Raw genomic sequence first — 14653 nt, 5'->3', positions numbered from 1 at the left:
CAGTTGGGTAAGCATCTGCCTTCAGCTGGGGTCATGGCACAATTCTGGCCCTGGGATCGAACCCCACTTTGGGCTCCCATCTCAGTGGGGAGTCTGCTTCTCTATCTGCCTCTACCCCTTCTCATGTGCTCTCTCTCTCTCTTGCTCACTCTCTCTCTCAAACTAAAATTTTTTCTAAAAGATTTATTTATTTATTTTAGAGACAGAGAGTTCGAGCAGGGGGAGGGGCAGAGGAAGAGAGAGAATTCTCAAGAGCTTTCCCATCCAGGGCAGAGCCTAACACAGGGCTCAGTCCGAAAGTCCTGAGATCATGACCTGAGCCAAAATCAAGCGCCTGTCACTTAACTGACTGAGACAGTCAGGCGCCCTTTCTCCTGTTTATTTCTGAGCAGGATTTCATTTTATTAGCATACCACAGTTTGTTCATTCACTCAGCAATCGAAGGCCATGTTAGTCGTTTCCAGCTTGGGGGGATTATTTAAAGAAGGCTACTATAAACATTTATGCACAGGCTTATGGACATCTTAATTTCTCTTAGATTAATATGTGTAGGAGTGAGATTTCTGGGTTGCATGGTACGTTGATGTTTAAACTTTAGAGGAATCTGCCAACTATTTTCCAAGTGGCTATACCGTTTTAGCTCCCCACCCGCCGTGTGGGAGGGGTTGGAGGGGTCTGGTGGAGACGCGCCCTCGCTGACACTTGGTGTGGCCTATCTTTTCAGCATTCCAGAGGGAGTGGACTGGCATCTCACTGTGCTTTGAACTTGCATTCCCTAATAATTCAAGATGTTCAGCATCTTTCCTGTGCTCATTTGCTTCCCATATATTTTCTTTGGTGAAATGTCTATGCTGATATTTTGCTAGGTTTTCTTTTTCTTCTTCTTGGCGGGGGTGTTTGCTTTCTTATTATTGACTCTTGAGAGTTCTTTATATAGAACTAGGTACAAGTCCTTTATCAGATAGTTGTTTGGCCAAGATTGTCTGCCGGGCTGTGGTGTGTCTTTTCGGGTCATAACAGCGAAACTTTAGCAGAGCAGAAGTTTTGAATTTTGATGAAGTCCAGTTTTATCAACTTTTTCTTTCATCGTTAGCATTTTGAGGTCATGTTTACAACAGCTCTGCCTAACCCCAGTCACGGAGATTTTCTCCTATGTTTTCTTCTAGAATGTCTGGAGTTACATTTTTGGTCTCTGGTCCATTTTGAGTGAATCCGGCTGGAAGGTGCAGGGATGGACTGAGGTTCATTCCGTTTCAAGGTGGCTGTCCAGTTGTTCCAGCATCAACTGTTAAATATTTGCAATGAGCATAAAGACTATTAGGACTCCCAGCTTTCCGAGAGGACATCCTGGCCCCACGTGTCCTGCAAATCTAACAGCTGGGGCCTGCTGCCCTTCTGCTGCTGGCGGAGGACTTGGTTTCAGGTCACTTTACCTCCTCTCTCTCTTCCTGAAATCTCTAGCATAAAACAAACCATGAAAGGGCAGGGGTGGCTTAGTGGTCTGGCAGCGTCCCTTTGAAAATAAACAAGGGCAGAAGCTGAAAGCCAAGGGCCATCTCTGGGGACTACTTGGAGAAACAGTTCGGGGCCGGTGCTTCCGCCACGCGTGGCTCTCCTGCCCCTGCCGGCTGCAGGTCGGATGCGGCAAAGCCAAACAGGATCCTGATCGCTTCAGATGTCACCTCTGCAGGGAGACCACCCCCTCCCCCCAGGCCTTTGCAGAGAGAGGCCACGCTGGTGGGGGGTGTCTAATCGTGGGGGAAGCTGAAGAGGCCCAGGCTAAACGGCCCTTGACTGCACAATCGGCCTCACGCATCTACTGAGCAGCGACCTCTCTCTTATAGATAGGGAAACTGAGGCGGGTGAGGGGCGCTTTGTATGTGTGTACGTGCGTGTGCACGCATGCACAAAGAAATAGATGAGTGTGAATTTGGAATTTTGGGGGGACAGCCTTATTGAGGTATAACTTACATCTCATACAATTTCACCCACTAGAAGCATAGAGCTTGATGAGCTTTAAAGAAACACAGCTGGGGCGCCTGGGTGGCTCAGTGGGTTAGGCCACTGCCTTCGACTCCAGTCGTGATCTCAGGGTCCTGGGATCGAGTCCCGCATCGGGCTCCCTGCTTGGCAGGGATCCTGCTTCCCTCTCTCTCTCTCTGCCGGCCTCTCTGTCTACTTGTGATCTCTATCTGTCCAATAAATAAATAAAATCTTAAAAAAAAAGAAAAGAAAAGAAAAGAAACACAGCTGTGTGATCCTGCCGGCCATCCACTGTTGGAATATTTCCATCACCTCCTGCCCTTTCGCAGTCCATCCTTGCTGCTCCCAGTCTCTGACAACCCAAGCTTTACCTTCAGTCACCAGAGTTTTGCTTTTTCTAGAAAGTTCATGCAAATGGAATCCTGCAGTGTGTAGTCACAGTGGGATTTCAAACCAGAATCTAATAACAAAGCCAGAGAGCCAGAACCACAAAAGCACCACGTTACCAAAGCTTTCCACACCAGCCGAGTCTCCAGACCTGCATGCACATCTTCCAAATGAGGCTACACAGGGGTCCCCCTGTCAGGGTTGAGGCCAGGCTGAGACAAGGTAATGGGGGTCCACTCTCTTGCATAGTCATCTCACTCCATGGAAACTGGAAACAGACCAAGTGGCCAGCAGCAGGAGAATGGGTAAGTACCTTGTTGTGTCTTCACCCCAGGGCATCTTCTCTAGCAAGAATGGACTCCAGTGATGAGCAACCGTATTGTTAAAGCTCACAAACATCGCATTGAGTGGATACTAAGGAGCATATCCTGTGACTCCACGAACGGAAATGTCAAAACCAGGCAAAACACACCTGTGCAAAGAGAAGTAGGGAGAGTGGTTGCCCTTTGTGGGGTAGTGACTGGGAGAGTCAGAGGGGGGGTGGTTAGGCAGGCGTATTCAGTGTGCGCAAGTTCAAGGAGCTACACCTTTACGTGGTGATTAACACGTCAGGAAAGCCTTGTTAGTGCCGGGCACATAGCAGGGCATGATTATTCTCATTCTTTTATCTACACCTTGTTTCCATGGGAAAGTGTGATCGACCGCCAGGGTTGGCAGACTTTTCCCGTAAAGGGCTACATACTAAATATTTCTGACTCTGCCAACCATACAGCCTCTGTAGCTACCATTCACCTTTGCTGTTGTCTTGTGAAGGCGTCCAGGGATGATATGTAACTGAACACGCATGGCTGTGTTCCAATAATACTTTATTTACAAAAACAGGCGGTGGGCTGGATTTGCTGAGCCCTCGCCTAGTGAAAGACTGAATTCCAAAGCCTCCTTCACTGAGTCTGTGTTCAGGTCCTTCCCTGGCCCCACTTTTTCCTATCTGCATAATGGGGAGGCTGGTCTCTGCTCTAAACTACCATCCCAGGGGGCACGGAGGTCAAATGAGCTCATTACCGAGGGAGCCCTGAGGGAGAAACGAGCAGGAATTAGAAGAGTCTCTCGAGATCCTTCGGTGCAAATGGTTCTTCCTGCCAATCTTTCTGTCTGAGGAAAGAAAGCCACTGGCTTCGAGTCACCCAGTGCCTCCATGGGCACCAGCGTCCCAGGGTATCCTGGAAGGGGAGTCAGGACCCCCAGGCCTGACGCCACATCCTGGTCCTTGCTCCCCAGAGGCTCTTCTCTCAAGAGCCTGTGGAGGAAGAACAGTGGTGAAGAAGGAAGCCTGGAGAACTGAGTCCCCAGCGGGCTGCTCTTCTGAGAGCCAGGGCCCCTGAAGCTCCCCACTTGGGCCTGCTTTACTGAGCAGCCAGCAAGTGCAACAGGAATGTGTCCTCATCTCCTTAGCCAGGAGTGTCTTCCCTTCTTCCTGTTTCCTGGAAGCCTCCTTCTCCTCCTTCAAGGCGTGATTCAGGCCATCGATGACTCTGGGTGGATAACCCCAGGGTCAGTCATCTGGGGGAAAAGGCTGGTCTTCAGAGAGTCAAGTATAACTCAGAAGGAAAGCCCAAAGCAGCCGGGGGTACGCAATTCTTGCCCTTCCCTGTGCCTCATTCTCTAGGAGTAGAACTCCCCACAGTCTAGACGTGATCGAAGATAGTAACTATAATAGTAATAATAGTAGCAGCAAACATTTATTGAGATTTACTATGTGCAAGGACCTGTCCCAAGCCCTTCACCTGTATTAATTCATTTAATTCTTGCAACAACCTGAGTAGGCACTATTATTCTTCCTATTTTACCGAGGAGGAAATGAGGGCCCAGAGAGGTTAAGACACTTACCTGGGGTGACACAGCTCTGAGGTGCTGGAGCTCTGAGGGTGACAGCAGTGGCTGTTTCAGAAGTCCAAAATGGGTCTGCGTTATCTGTTTATATCCTTTTCCTCAACTCAGTGAATCATCTAAGTCCTTGTCACATGGGAGCATTAAAAGGGGAAGTTGTGAGGGGGGAAAGAGAGTGTCTCGGGAGTCAGAGCTACCGTAGGGCTAACCACCCCTCCTTCTGGATTCATCTGGGTGACGCTCCAAGCCCTGGGACAGACGACGTGGGCGCTCATGTGGGAAAAGACCCAGGGGAAATGGACCTAAACCAGCAAGGGCGTTCATTGACTCACGGGACTGAGAAGTTCAGGAGGCGGCTGGCTTCAGGGCCGGCTGGGGCTGAGTGGTTAAATGTAGTTCTCAGGAAGCTCGAACTCCTCATCTTTCTTTTTTTCTTTTCTTTTTTCCTTCTTTCCTTTCTCTCTTTCCTTTTTTCTTTCTCCCTTTTTAAGATTTTATTTATTTATTTGACACACACACACATACACAGAGACACAGCGAGAGAGAGAACACAAGCTGGGGGAGTGGGAGAGGGAGAAGCAGGCTTTCTGCTGCTCAGGGAGCCCAACGCGGGGCTCCGTTCCCAGAACCCTGGGATCGCCACCTGAGCTGAAGGCAGAGACATAATGACTGAGCCACCCAGGCACCCCTTGAACTCCCCATCTTTCAACTTGTACTAGTGCTCGCTTCATTCTCAAGCAGAACCCTCCCAACGTTGCAGCAGAGGTGGCCCTTTAGGGAATTCCCTAGTGAATACTTTAGGAGGACGCGTTCCCAGCAGTTCCCACAGAAATCCCAGGGCCGACTCTCACTGGGCAACCTTGGCCCATGTGATCATCCCTGAACCAACCGTGGTGGGGGGAGGGACCATGCTGCTGGTACCTGCCTGCAATACGGGGCTGGCTCTGGGACTGAGAGGGCAGGAGTGACCCCTACTGGCAAAAGAGGAGAATGCAACCGGCAAAGAGCAAGGTGTCTTCTATGAGCCTCTAGAGAGAAATAAAGCATTCCTCACCCGGAAAAGGGGAATGGTTAGACTTGGCCTTGAAGGTCTGCAACCCCTCCTTGGTCTTGACTGTGGACCTCCTTGACCCCATTGCCTTAGTCTGGGCTAAGACCTGGACTTGAGTTTCCCTACCTGCCTCTTCCAGCCCCCCTGACTCCACCCCACCAGGCTGCAGTGCTGATTGACTGGGAACACGCCGCCTTTTGTCAACTCCCGGCCTCCTGCATGGCCTATCACCCCAGTTTCCTGCTTGCTTTGCCTCACCTCTAGTCTGGCTTTTCCCGATCCATGCCATTCCCTGGAAATACCATCCCTGTTCCAGCAGGGCCCTGGTGCAGAAGCCTCCCGCCTACTCCACAGCATCAAGGGAAAACGACCTTCTTAGCCCCATGCATAGACTCCCTCTGCCCAGAAACCTCCCTGATGCCAACCCCTCATTGAAATGCACGTCCCCTAATTCCAAACTGTGCTGGCCATCCTGGCACCGGCTCTTTTTTTTTTTTTTTTTTTTTGCCTAGAAGAAAAGGCTCAAGCTTGAGTCACTGCTGCCCAGGGCCCAGCACACACAGGATGCTCACAGGAACACATGCAAAGCCTACATTTCCAGCTCTTGTGTGCAACTGCTCCTGCACAAGATTAATGGCACATGAGAGCAAGTCAGAGAGCTCCACAGATGGACAGGAAGCCGAAAGCGATAGGGAAGCCAAGACAGAGAGATAATGACTGAGAAACATAATTGGGGGGGGGGGGGTGTTGGAGACAAGGGCGGTAGAGCCAGAGAGACAAGTCTGGAAGGACCTTCTTCCAGGACAGAGATGCAGACAGACAGGGAAGACATCAAAGGAGGGAGCCAAAGGGCGTGAGCTGAATTTTTGGTTGAGCAAACAAGGCTCCTGTGATTTCTGTTTTGTCAAGTTGAACTTTCTCTATCAGAGTTCAGGAGTTTATTTTGCTGCGCAATCACTCCTGGGAAAAACACTAGAACATGTTAAAAAGGAGGGGGGTGGGGAGGGGAGGCAGACAAAACAAAGGAGAGAACATTTGCCTCCAGGTGGGTCAACATGGTGAGTCTTGGCAGGCCCGGCTTAAACCATAATCTTATCCCCCCCCCCCCCCCCCCCATAACACACACACATACCCCTTGCAGGCAGCTCAGCCAAGTTCAGGTTTCAGGTGGGAGATAAGGCAGTGAGAAAGACCAGAGAAAAATAAAGTAGTCAACTCCAGGGAGGGAGTCTGAGCTGAGGGAGAGAAGTGCCCCAGCTGCTGGGAGAGGGAAGGGCCCTGGGAAGGCTCTGGCTCTGGCCTGGCCACAAGTCACTTAGTTAAGACAAGTTAAGAAAAAGTTACAATCCACCCCTGAGCTGACCCCTCAGAGCCCCTGCCATGAGTCACAGCCTCCCAAAGTCAGGGACATGGCAAGCTGCTGCCCTTGACCAGGGAACAGGTGTGGCCTTTCCAGAAGGGCTCTGCCTGGCTATGCGACGGGCTGTGTTCTCACCTCACTGTGTTCTCACCTCAACAGGGTGGTCTCCAACACCTGCCCCGAGTACCCAGCCAGTGCTCCGTGATGGTAGCTAACGTGACCGTGGGAGTCGACAGTCCCTGCCTGCAAGGAGCTCAGGGTCCCACATGAGGTCAGGGCCACACAGATGGTGAGGAGAGGCCAGCACCGGTGTGGGACCTTCTCACCATCCATCACATTTATTTTTATAATGCTACAGAATCACGTGGTGGTCATGATTTGAATTTTTTTTATTTTCTGAAATGGAACCATTGTACATTGTACAAACCATATCTACTTGATGGAATAAATAAGTGAAAAATTATACTGCTGTACAACACACCAAAAAAAAAACCCAAAAAACAAAAAACAAAACCAAAACAAAAACCAACAACAAAAAAACAAAACAAAAAAACCCAAAACGTAATAGGAAAAAAAAAAAATTAGGTAACAGTGAAAAAAAGGTCTTTATACCTCTAACCGGGTCCTTGGCGATAATGAACATTCCAAACCATGACATCGCTTGTAATGGGAGGTCACCACCCTATACACGGGTCCACCGCCTTCCGGGTTCCGGGTGTAAGTGCCAGCACTTTGTGGAATGTAGCTCCCTCGACGTCACGGGTGGCGGGGAGTAAGGTTGCCCTGGGAGCCCTTTAGGCCATGGGGCCTGGTGGCCGTGGAAGGCATCTGCTGGGGACCCCCGCCCCTGGCTCGGCCGGCTGAAAGGTCTTAGATTCTGTGGTGGGAGGGGGCGAGGGGCGCACGGCAGGCGGGGACAGTGGCTCCGGGGAGCAGACTGCGTTGGGGAAGGAAGCACGTCTGGATTTTTGCAGTCTCACCATCCCGCGTGGAAGGCCTTCCCGGCCAGTGATGAGTGCAGGGCCGCGGCGGCGGGGGCGCGGGGGCCTAGTGGGTCCCAGCCTCGGGCCCCTTCCTACCTTCAGGCACTTCAGAGAAAAACAAATGACAGCCTCGGTGTTGCAGATGTCGTCTTCATCCTCAACGGCGCTGACTCCCCTTGCCTGTCCAGAGAGGCCACCACAACCGGAAGGGGATCCCCATGCAGGGGAGGGGGGGCGGGGGGGCCTGGCCGCCGTGTGGTGTCTGTGGATGCGTGTGATTCTCCTTCAGCTGTTTTGCTTCTAACCTCTCATTTCTCAAAAAGAAAGGAAATAAATATCCAAATTCATCTTTTGTCAAAATGGAGTTTTGCTGCAAAGAAAAAAAAAGTTACTCTAGCTTTAGAGGCTCTGGAGGTAAAGCCGCCTGGAGATATGTGAGAGGTAATGCAGAACGGGGTTCTGCATGGAGCTGACTGCCTGAGGGGCAAAACTGATAAGGGTTTTTTTCTTTTTTTTTTTTAAGACAGAAACCTTTCGGCATTGCGAACTTCAACATTAAGATTTTCAAAGTTTGTGTTTTGTTTTTTGTTTTTTTTTCCCTTATTTCAGGAGACCATTTTGCATGAGGTATTTGAAATTCAGGAACATTTTGATTCTTCTTGAAGTGCAGGAAACAGACTGGCTCCCTTAGAAACAAGGCAGAGCCCACCCTCAGGAGCTGGCAGACACTTTCCATGGTGGTCAGGAGAGAGAGCCCCACGTCAAAGGTCTTGAAGGTAGTACCTGGATATGCACCAATCAGCAAAACGAAAATGAAAACAAAACAACAACAAAAAAAACAAACCACAAAACAAAAGCAAACCCCCTCCCCCCAACCCGCCCACCCCCTCACTCAACTCAAAGGGAGTTGGAACTCCAGTGCAGTAAAGAAAGCTCAGGAAAAGGGTTAAGGTCCGAGGAGTCCGTCCAGGAATTAAGAGCAAACCAGGCCTCAGAACCAAACAATCAGGCAGTTTGTCCAAGGGGGCATCTCCATTTTAGTGAGAGGAAGGTGTCCCAGCACAGGCAGAGGACGGAGGCGAGGAGGGGGCCTCGGTCGCCCCCTTCTGGAGGCGTGCAGAGCATTCCACTCCCTGGTGCCTCGTTCTGGCCTTTGAGGCCCAATCATCAGGGTCAGCTCCCCCGTGGGGACCGTCCGTGCATCCTGGGAGCAGGAGGCCATCTGACTGTCGGCTCTGAGCGTCAGAACACTTTGCAGTCTTGCCTCTCCTGGGGCGGGGGTGAGCGTTGCCAAGTGGAGCTGGGGAGGCAGAGGGTAGCAGGTTCCTGCGGATTTGAAATCCAGGCAACATCCTATGAGAGAAAGTTCAGCACCAGCTCTTCCTGCCGTCGGCTCCCAGCCCCCTCGGCCCTTTTAGCGTCCTAAGGAGACAGTCCTGCAGTCAGCCACAGAAGCCATTCCGTCTTCAGAGGTGTGGGAGAAAGCGGTGTGGTCGGGGTAGAGGGTGCACGTGTCAGAGCGGTCGAAGGGTTCTGTGTGTCCGTCTGGGCCACGATGGGCTTGGAAACACCGGCCTCAGATGCCCCGAGGAAGTGAGAGAGAACGTCCCGAAGCCAGCCCTTGGGGACAGCACTCCGACATCCGAGACTCCTCGGACCTTGGACCCAGGACCCAGGGCCCAGGGCATGCCCAACACCCCCACACCGGCAAACCCGGCGGCCGAGGAGGTCCTGCTCGTGCGAGGCCTCCAGCCCCCTCCTCCCTGCTTGCTCCGCTCCAGCTGAAGTCCTGCGTCAGGGAGGAGAGAGGTGTGAGGACGGTGGCACCGGCTGCCCGGACAAAACCGAGGGCACTTTGCAAAGGGAGATGCAAAACAACCAGGAAAACATGCCAGAGGTCACCTCAAGGGCACAAGGCACAAAAAAAGAAAGCGGAAGGAATCGGGGCGAACAGTGAAAAGCCCGGACGAGAACCGATTCCCTGATCGGTACGACCCTCGAATAGCTTATATCGTTAAATAGAGAGGTTGGGCGGGGGGGGGGGGGGGGGGGGGGGGGGGGGACACAAAACAATACAGCAGCAACACAAATGTAATCTTGGCTTCAGAGACAGTGTGCAGACACTCCTGAGCCGTCGGCCCCGCCTTCCCAAGGACAGTCCCTCCAACACCCGAGTGTTTTGCTTCACAGCAGAAAAGTTCTTCAGTGTCTGAGAAGTTATGCTGTTCTGGGTTTTCTTGGATTTGCACTTGGTAAACTTGGAAAAGTTTGTAGTTCTGTCCGCGCCCGAGAGGAACTGCGCAGGTGAAGCCGTTCTGGGGTTCAGCCTACAGGTGTCTCCCCCGTGGCACGTGGACAGCAGGACTGAACTCAGGGTCTACATCTCTTCAGAGTTCTGTTGCGAGGTCTCCAGTTTCATCTTCTTCGAGGGGGGCACTCCTTCCAAATCCTTGGGGGAGAAGAAGACAGGATGCGGGTTACCACGCCAGGAAGGCAGGTGAGGCTGGCCATGAGGCTGAAGGCCGACCTGGGAGGAAATGGAGCAGCCTCTGTGGTTCAAACTCACGGTTCTGACCCTGCGTCCCACGTTCACCAAGCCCGGGGTCACCCAGGCCCACCTGTCCCCACCACGTGGCTTCCCTCTTCCAAGCATGTGCCTCTAAGTTCCCCCAGCCCCTTCCCCACACCAGCCCAGGCACGTCTCCCCATTATCAGCCTTCCGGTCTGTCATGAATCGCCAGAGTAGTCATCTGTGCACGAGTTCCAAGTGGACTTCTCCAAGCTCAAAGGTGTAGTCTGACCTTGCCCTGTGGTCAGTGGCTCCCCCAATACTCAGCGTTTGGTGAACGCACACGCTAACGTTACTCTGTGGAAAAGCACAATAGCTGTGACCACATTCCGAAGTCCTGTGGCCCACGAAGGTCGGGCCCTCACTCCGGCACCCCGACTTTCCCACACAGGCATCTCCGCCTGACCCATCACCCGAGACCAGCTGAGAACTACCCACCCCGACCGGCCCCTCACCAAGTCTGTCTTGACCCCACACGTGCCCAGGATCAAGCTGACAGCACCCCAGTGGCCTCGTTTCCTCCTCCTGCTCCCACACCCCACCTATCCGCAAGTCCCGCCCACTCATCTCCAAATACCCTTGGGCCTGCCCCCTCTGCTCCGCCCGAAGCCGTGCCCACCCCTACCCGTCTGCACTTGTACCACCACCTGCCCAGACAAAGCAGCACCCTGATCCGCGGTCTCCTGACCCAGCCTTCCACACGGTTCGAGAAATCCCAAAACAGCAATCATATGCAGAACATAAAACCCCTGGGTCCTTTCCCACTGCCTCCAGAGCAAAATCCCAACTCCTCGCCAGGTTGAGAAGGCCCAGCACCCAGCCCGCGCCCACCTCAGTGCCTCGCCTGCCTGTTCTCTTCCTTGTCCGCTGGGGCCCAGCCATGCTGGCCTCCCTTTTGTTCCTCAGGCTTGCTCCTGTCTCCAGGCCCAGCCCAGAAAAGCCTGCCCTCATGGCCCTCTTTCTCTCCACCTTCCAATTCCTGCTCCTAGCCTGTCTCTGCCTACACCAGCCTGAAGAACGCTCTCCCATCAGGCCTCCCTCCAGCCCCATGTGGGTTCTTCCGTACCATGTATTACGACCTTGCAACCCGCCTGCCAAAGCCCAGACGAGAACCAATTCCCTGATCAGTACGACCCTCGAATAGCCTGTGAACCCAGGCTGCCAAACCTGGCTGTGTCTCTTCCTGCCCTACCCCACGGCGAGCCCCATGAGGCCAGGGAGGGACCCCAACTCCGGCTCACCCTGGGTCCCTAGACACAGCGCCCAGCCCCCAGTGGGTGCACAACATATGTTTAAGGGAGCCCCTGGGGCCTGATGTGAACTGTGTGGGAGTTTCTAGTGACAGACCCCGACAGCCGGCATCACAGGGAGGCTGGAAGAACCACTTCTGTGTTCTCCCTGGTTCTCATTCCGAAAGCAACGGAAGCCCGATACAGACGCCACGGGAGAAGGCGGGTACTGTGCCTTCAGAGGACGCTGGGTCCTGCTGGTTCTGCAGAGCACTTGGACGGGTGAGCGTCGGAGTGGACGAGAAAGGGAAAAGGGAGCAAGAGGGCGTCACGAGCTCAGGACAGTCCAACGGGAGAAGAGCCGGAGTTCTGCTCCTCTCGGGAGGCTGGGGTAACTTTTTTTTTTCTTAAACACAGAAACGGCTAAATGTCAGTGTCAAGTTGCTTGTGCAGCTGTACGGTATCTTCCACCTTGCTCACAGGAGCTCTGTGGATGAGTATCTGCGTCCCTGTGCCCTGAGAACAGTGGAAGAGGCTCCGTTCCAGGTCTGGGTTCCCCGGAAATGGGAGTGGAGGAGGGGGGCTTGTGAGAATGGGAGATCCCTGTACCTTTCAGATATCTGGGGCAGGGCGGGGGGTACTAGATGCCCCCAGGGCATGGATCAAAGGTTCAAGCTAACCTTTCGTCCAGTGAGTTCAGGAGGCCAGGAGACCCCAGCAGATGTTCTGGTTTTATACACTGTACAGGAGGCTCTGATTTTTAATCTAGTGGGCTCCAGCTGGGCCTGAGGTTCTAGGTCTTGCTTTTCTCATTTCACATCAGGAGGCTATTTTGGTCAGTCTGGTCAGTCTGTACCTGGGTCAGCCACACTCTTTACAACAGCTGCATAAGGGCCTGTTTGATCCATGACCCCCCGGTGAATTTAAGCAGTCCCCTTTGAACAGACGTAGGTTGCGGCCCGCTTCCTACCACTGCAAACACACCTTCCATCAACGCTCCTTCCGTGTCTTTGGGCCTCTGGAGGCGGGCTCTGCAGGAGGAGGGGGCTGCAGAGCCAAGGGGAGTTAGACCTTAGAGTCCCGGAGGCATGTCCCCCTGGCGGAGGCCTGACTTGAGGCTCTGCACAGCGCAGACCAACTCCTGCCGCAGCCTGGCCCCTTCCAGTCTTTCCGCAGCTACTTCCTGTCACTTTCTCCGGAGGGACCAGACTATACTCTTATTAGTTCAAGTTTCGATGCCTCGGAGTCCCCACTCATCTTAGGTGAGCACCGAAGGTAGACGGTGAAAAACCACAGACACGGGGCGCCTGGGTGGCTCAGCGGTTTAAGCCTCTGCCTTCGGCTCAGGTCATGATCTCAGGGTCCTGGGATCGAGCCCCACATCGGGCTCTCTGCTCAGTGGGGAGCCTGTTTCTCCCTCTCTCTCTGCCTGCCTCTCTGCCTACTTGTGACCTCTCTGTCAAATAAATAAATAAATAAAAAAAAAAAAAAAAAAAAAAAAAAACCACAGACACGGGGGCGCCTGGGTGGCTCAGTGGGTTAAGGCCTCTGCCTTCGGCTCAGGTCATGATCCCGAGGTCCTGGGATCGAGCCCCGCATCAGGCTCTTTGCTCCGCGGGGAGCCTGATTCCTCCTCTCTCTTTACCTGCCCTTCTGTCTACTTGTGATCTCTGTCTGTCAAATAAATAAATAAAATCTTTAAAAAAAAAAGAAAAACCACAGACACGGCACCTGAGGCATTCCGTGTCCGGCTCCACACCGAATGTGTTTGCCACATTCTCTCATCCCATGTGCCCTGGCCGCAAGACAGTTCTGGGGTCCCAGTCTGGCAGCTGCAGACAGGGAGGCTCGGTGATGCTAAGTGAAGGAGCTGGAATTCGACCTCAGGATGTTTGTTCCTAGCTACTGGCGACCTGCTCCTGCACTGATTCAGTTGCAAAATTCCAAAGGACGAGTTATCTGGTGTTCAGGATTCTGAAGACGTATCGTCCCTGCGCTGAAGGAAGCTGACTCTGAGGCACTAGAGCAGGCAAGACGTTTGTGACAAAGTGACAAAGCTGAGGCTGGGATAAAGGCCGCCTCCTCTTCCTACACCCTGCTCCCTGGGGGCCGGGGCCCAGGACACTCACGGCTCCCGTTCATCGAATGCAGGCGAACGCCAGTCTTCCAAGGGGAAAACAACGGAACAAAATAACAAAATACCTTTCAACGTACCCCCGACACCCCAACGGGCTCCCGGCCGATCTGGCTGCCCCTCTGAGACCTTGATCGAGGTACCTGAGAGGCTGCCGACATCTCCGCAGGCAGACCCGCGTCTCCAGATGGCTGCCGCTCTACTTTCTCTGAACTGTTCACCGAGTTTTCCACTGAAGACTGCGAATTCTGCTCGTCAGAAGCATCTGAGGGGAAGCGAGATGACAGAAGCTGTTTTCAGACACGTGAGATGTGGAGCCAGATGGACCCATTACTAAAAATACCTGGAACTGGGGAGTTTTGTGGCCAGGCGGTCTGCCGGGCCTGCAGCGAGCTGGGGCGCTTGGGAAGCCTCTCTCGGGGCGTTGTCTTAAGCAGCCCTGGGGCCCCCAACCCTTGCCTGCACACCCATCACCTGCCATGTGCCCTGAGAGGAAGGACAGCTTAGGGGACGCTCCACGCTTTGTACCGCATGCAGCTGGCGCCCTCTGGTGGGTACAACGCTCCCTGACCATCATGGCTGCTGACTCCTCCCTTTTCCATCCCAGAGCCCCCAGTCCTCCACCTGGGGAGCCCACAGAGGTAACCGCCCCTTTGTAGACATTTCTCTTAATAACGTGGGTATTTTCCTGATCATCAGAGCCATGACTGACGATTGCACGGAAACAGAAAACACAGGAACAAATAAAGTTAGAATCACTGATTATCTCACCCCACCCACAACTACCATCCCACTAACATTTTGGAGGATTTATTTTCCTAACATCTCAGAGGATTTATTTTCATCTCTCCAGATGTTTCCCCCCTCTACATGCATATAATTCTCTGCTCTCCCCCAATAGAGATCACACAGAATTTTGGAAAAAATTTTCACGTCTTTTAAAAATTCTCTAAACACAAGCGTGGACAAGATGGCTGCACGGCTTCCAACAAGCAATCACTTATTTATGAATCCCGTATTGCCAGTGAGTCGGGCCATTTCTTATGCATCGGTCTCCCTGCTCCCCTCCC

At 53.0% G+C, this 14653-nt stretch overlaps 1 protein-coding gene across 2 annotated transcripts in view; it reads right to left on the bottom strand.

The window, feature by feature from the left end:
* Window positions 1–7039: 7039 nt before the first annotated feature.
* The window catches only part of BCL7A (BAF chromatin remodeling complex subunit BCL7A), a 28912-nt gene continuing 21298 nt past the window's right edge, over window positions 7040–14653 (bottom strand). Inside the window, exons 5-6 of one of the 2 annotated variants that reach the window (XM_046025480.1) lie at window positions 13664–13848; window positions 7040–10100 (exon numbers count right to left, since the gene is read on the bottom strand). In XM_046025480.1, coding sequence (XP_045881436.1) covers window positions 10029–10100; window positions 13664–13848 — 257 coding nt within the window. In that variant the 3' untranslated portion in view covers window positions 7040–10028. The remainder of the gene's footprint in view (window positions 10101–13663; window positions 13849–14653) is intronic. The other variant, XM_046025481.1, reaches the window with a different exon arrangement.

The sequence above is a fragment of the Meles meles genome, chromosome 12, assembly GCF_922984935.1.
Source record: "Meles meles chromosome 12, mMelMel3.1 paternal haplotype, whole genome shotgun sequence".
In the NCBI taxonomy this organism is placed as follows: Eukaryota; Metazoa; Chordata; class Mammalia; order Carnivora; family Mustelidae; genus Meles; species Meles meles.
Note: the sequence above shows the minus strand (reverse complement) of the source record. Positions and strands in the feature narration are given on the sequence as shown.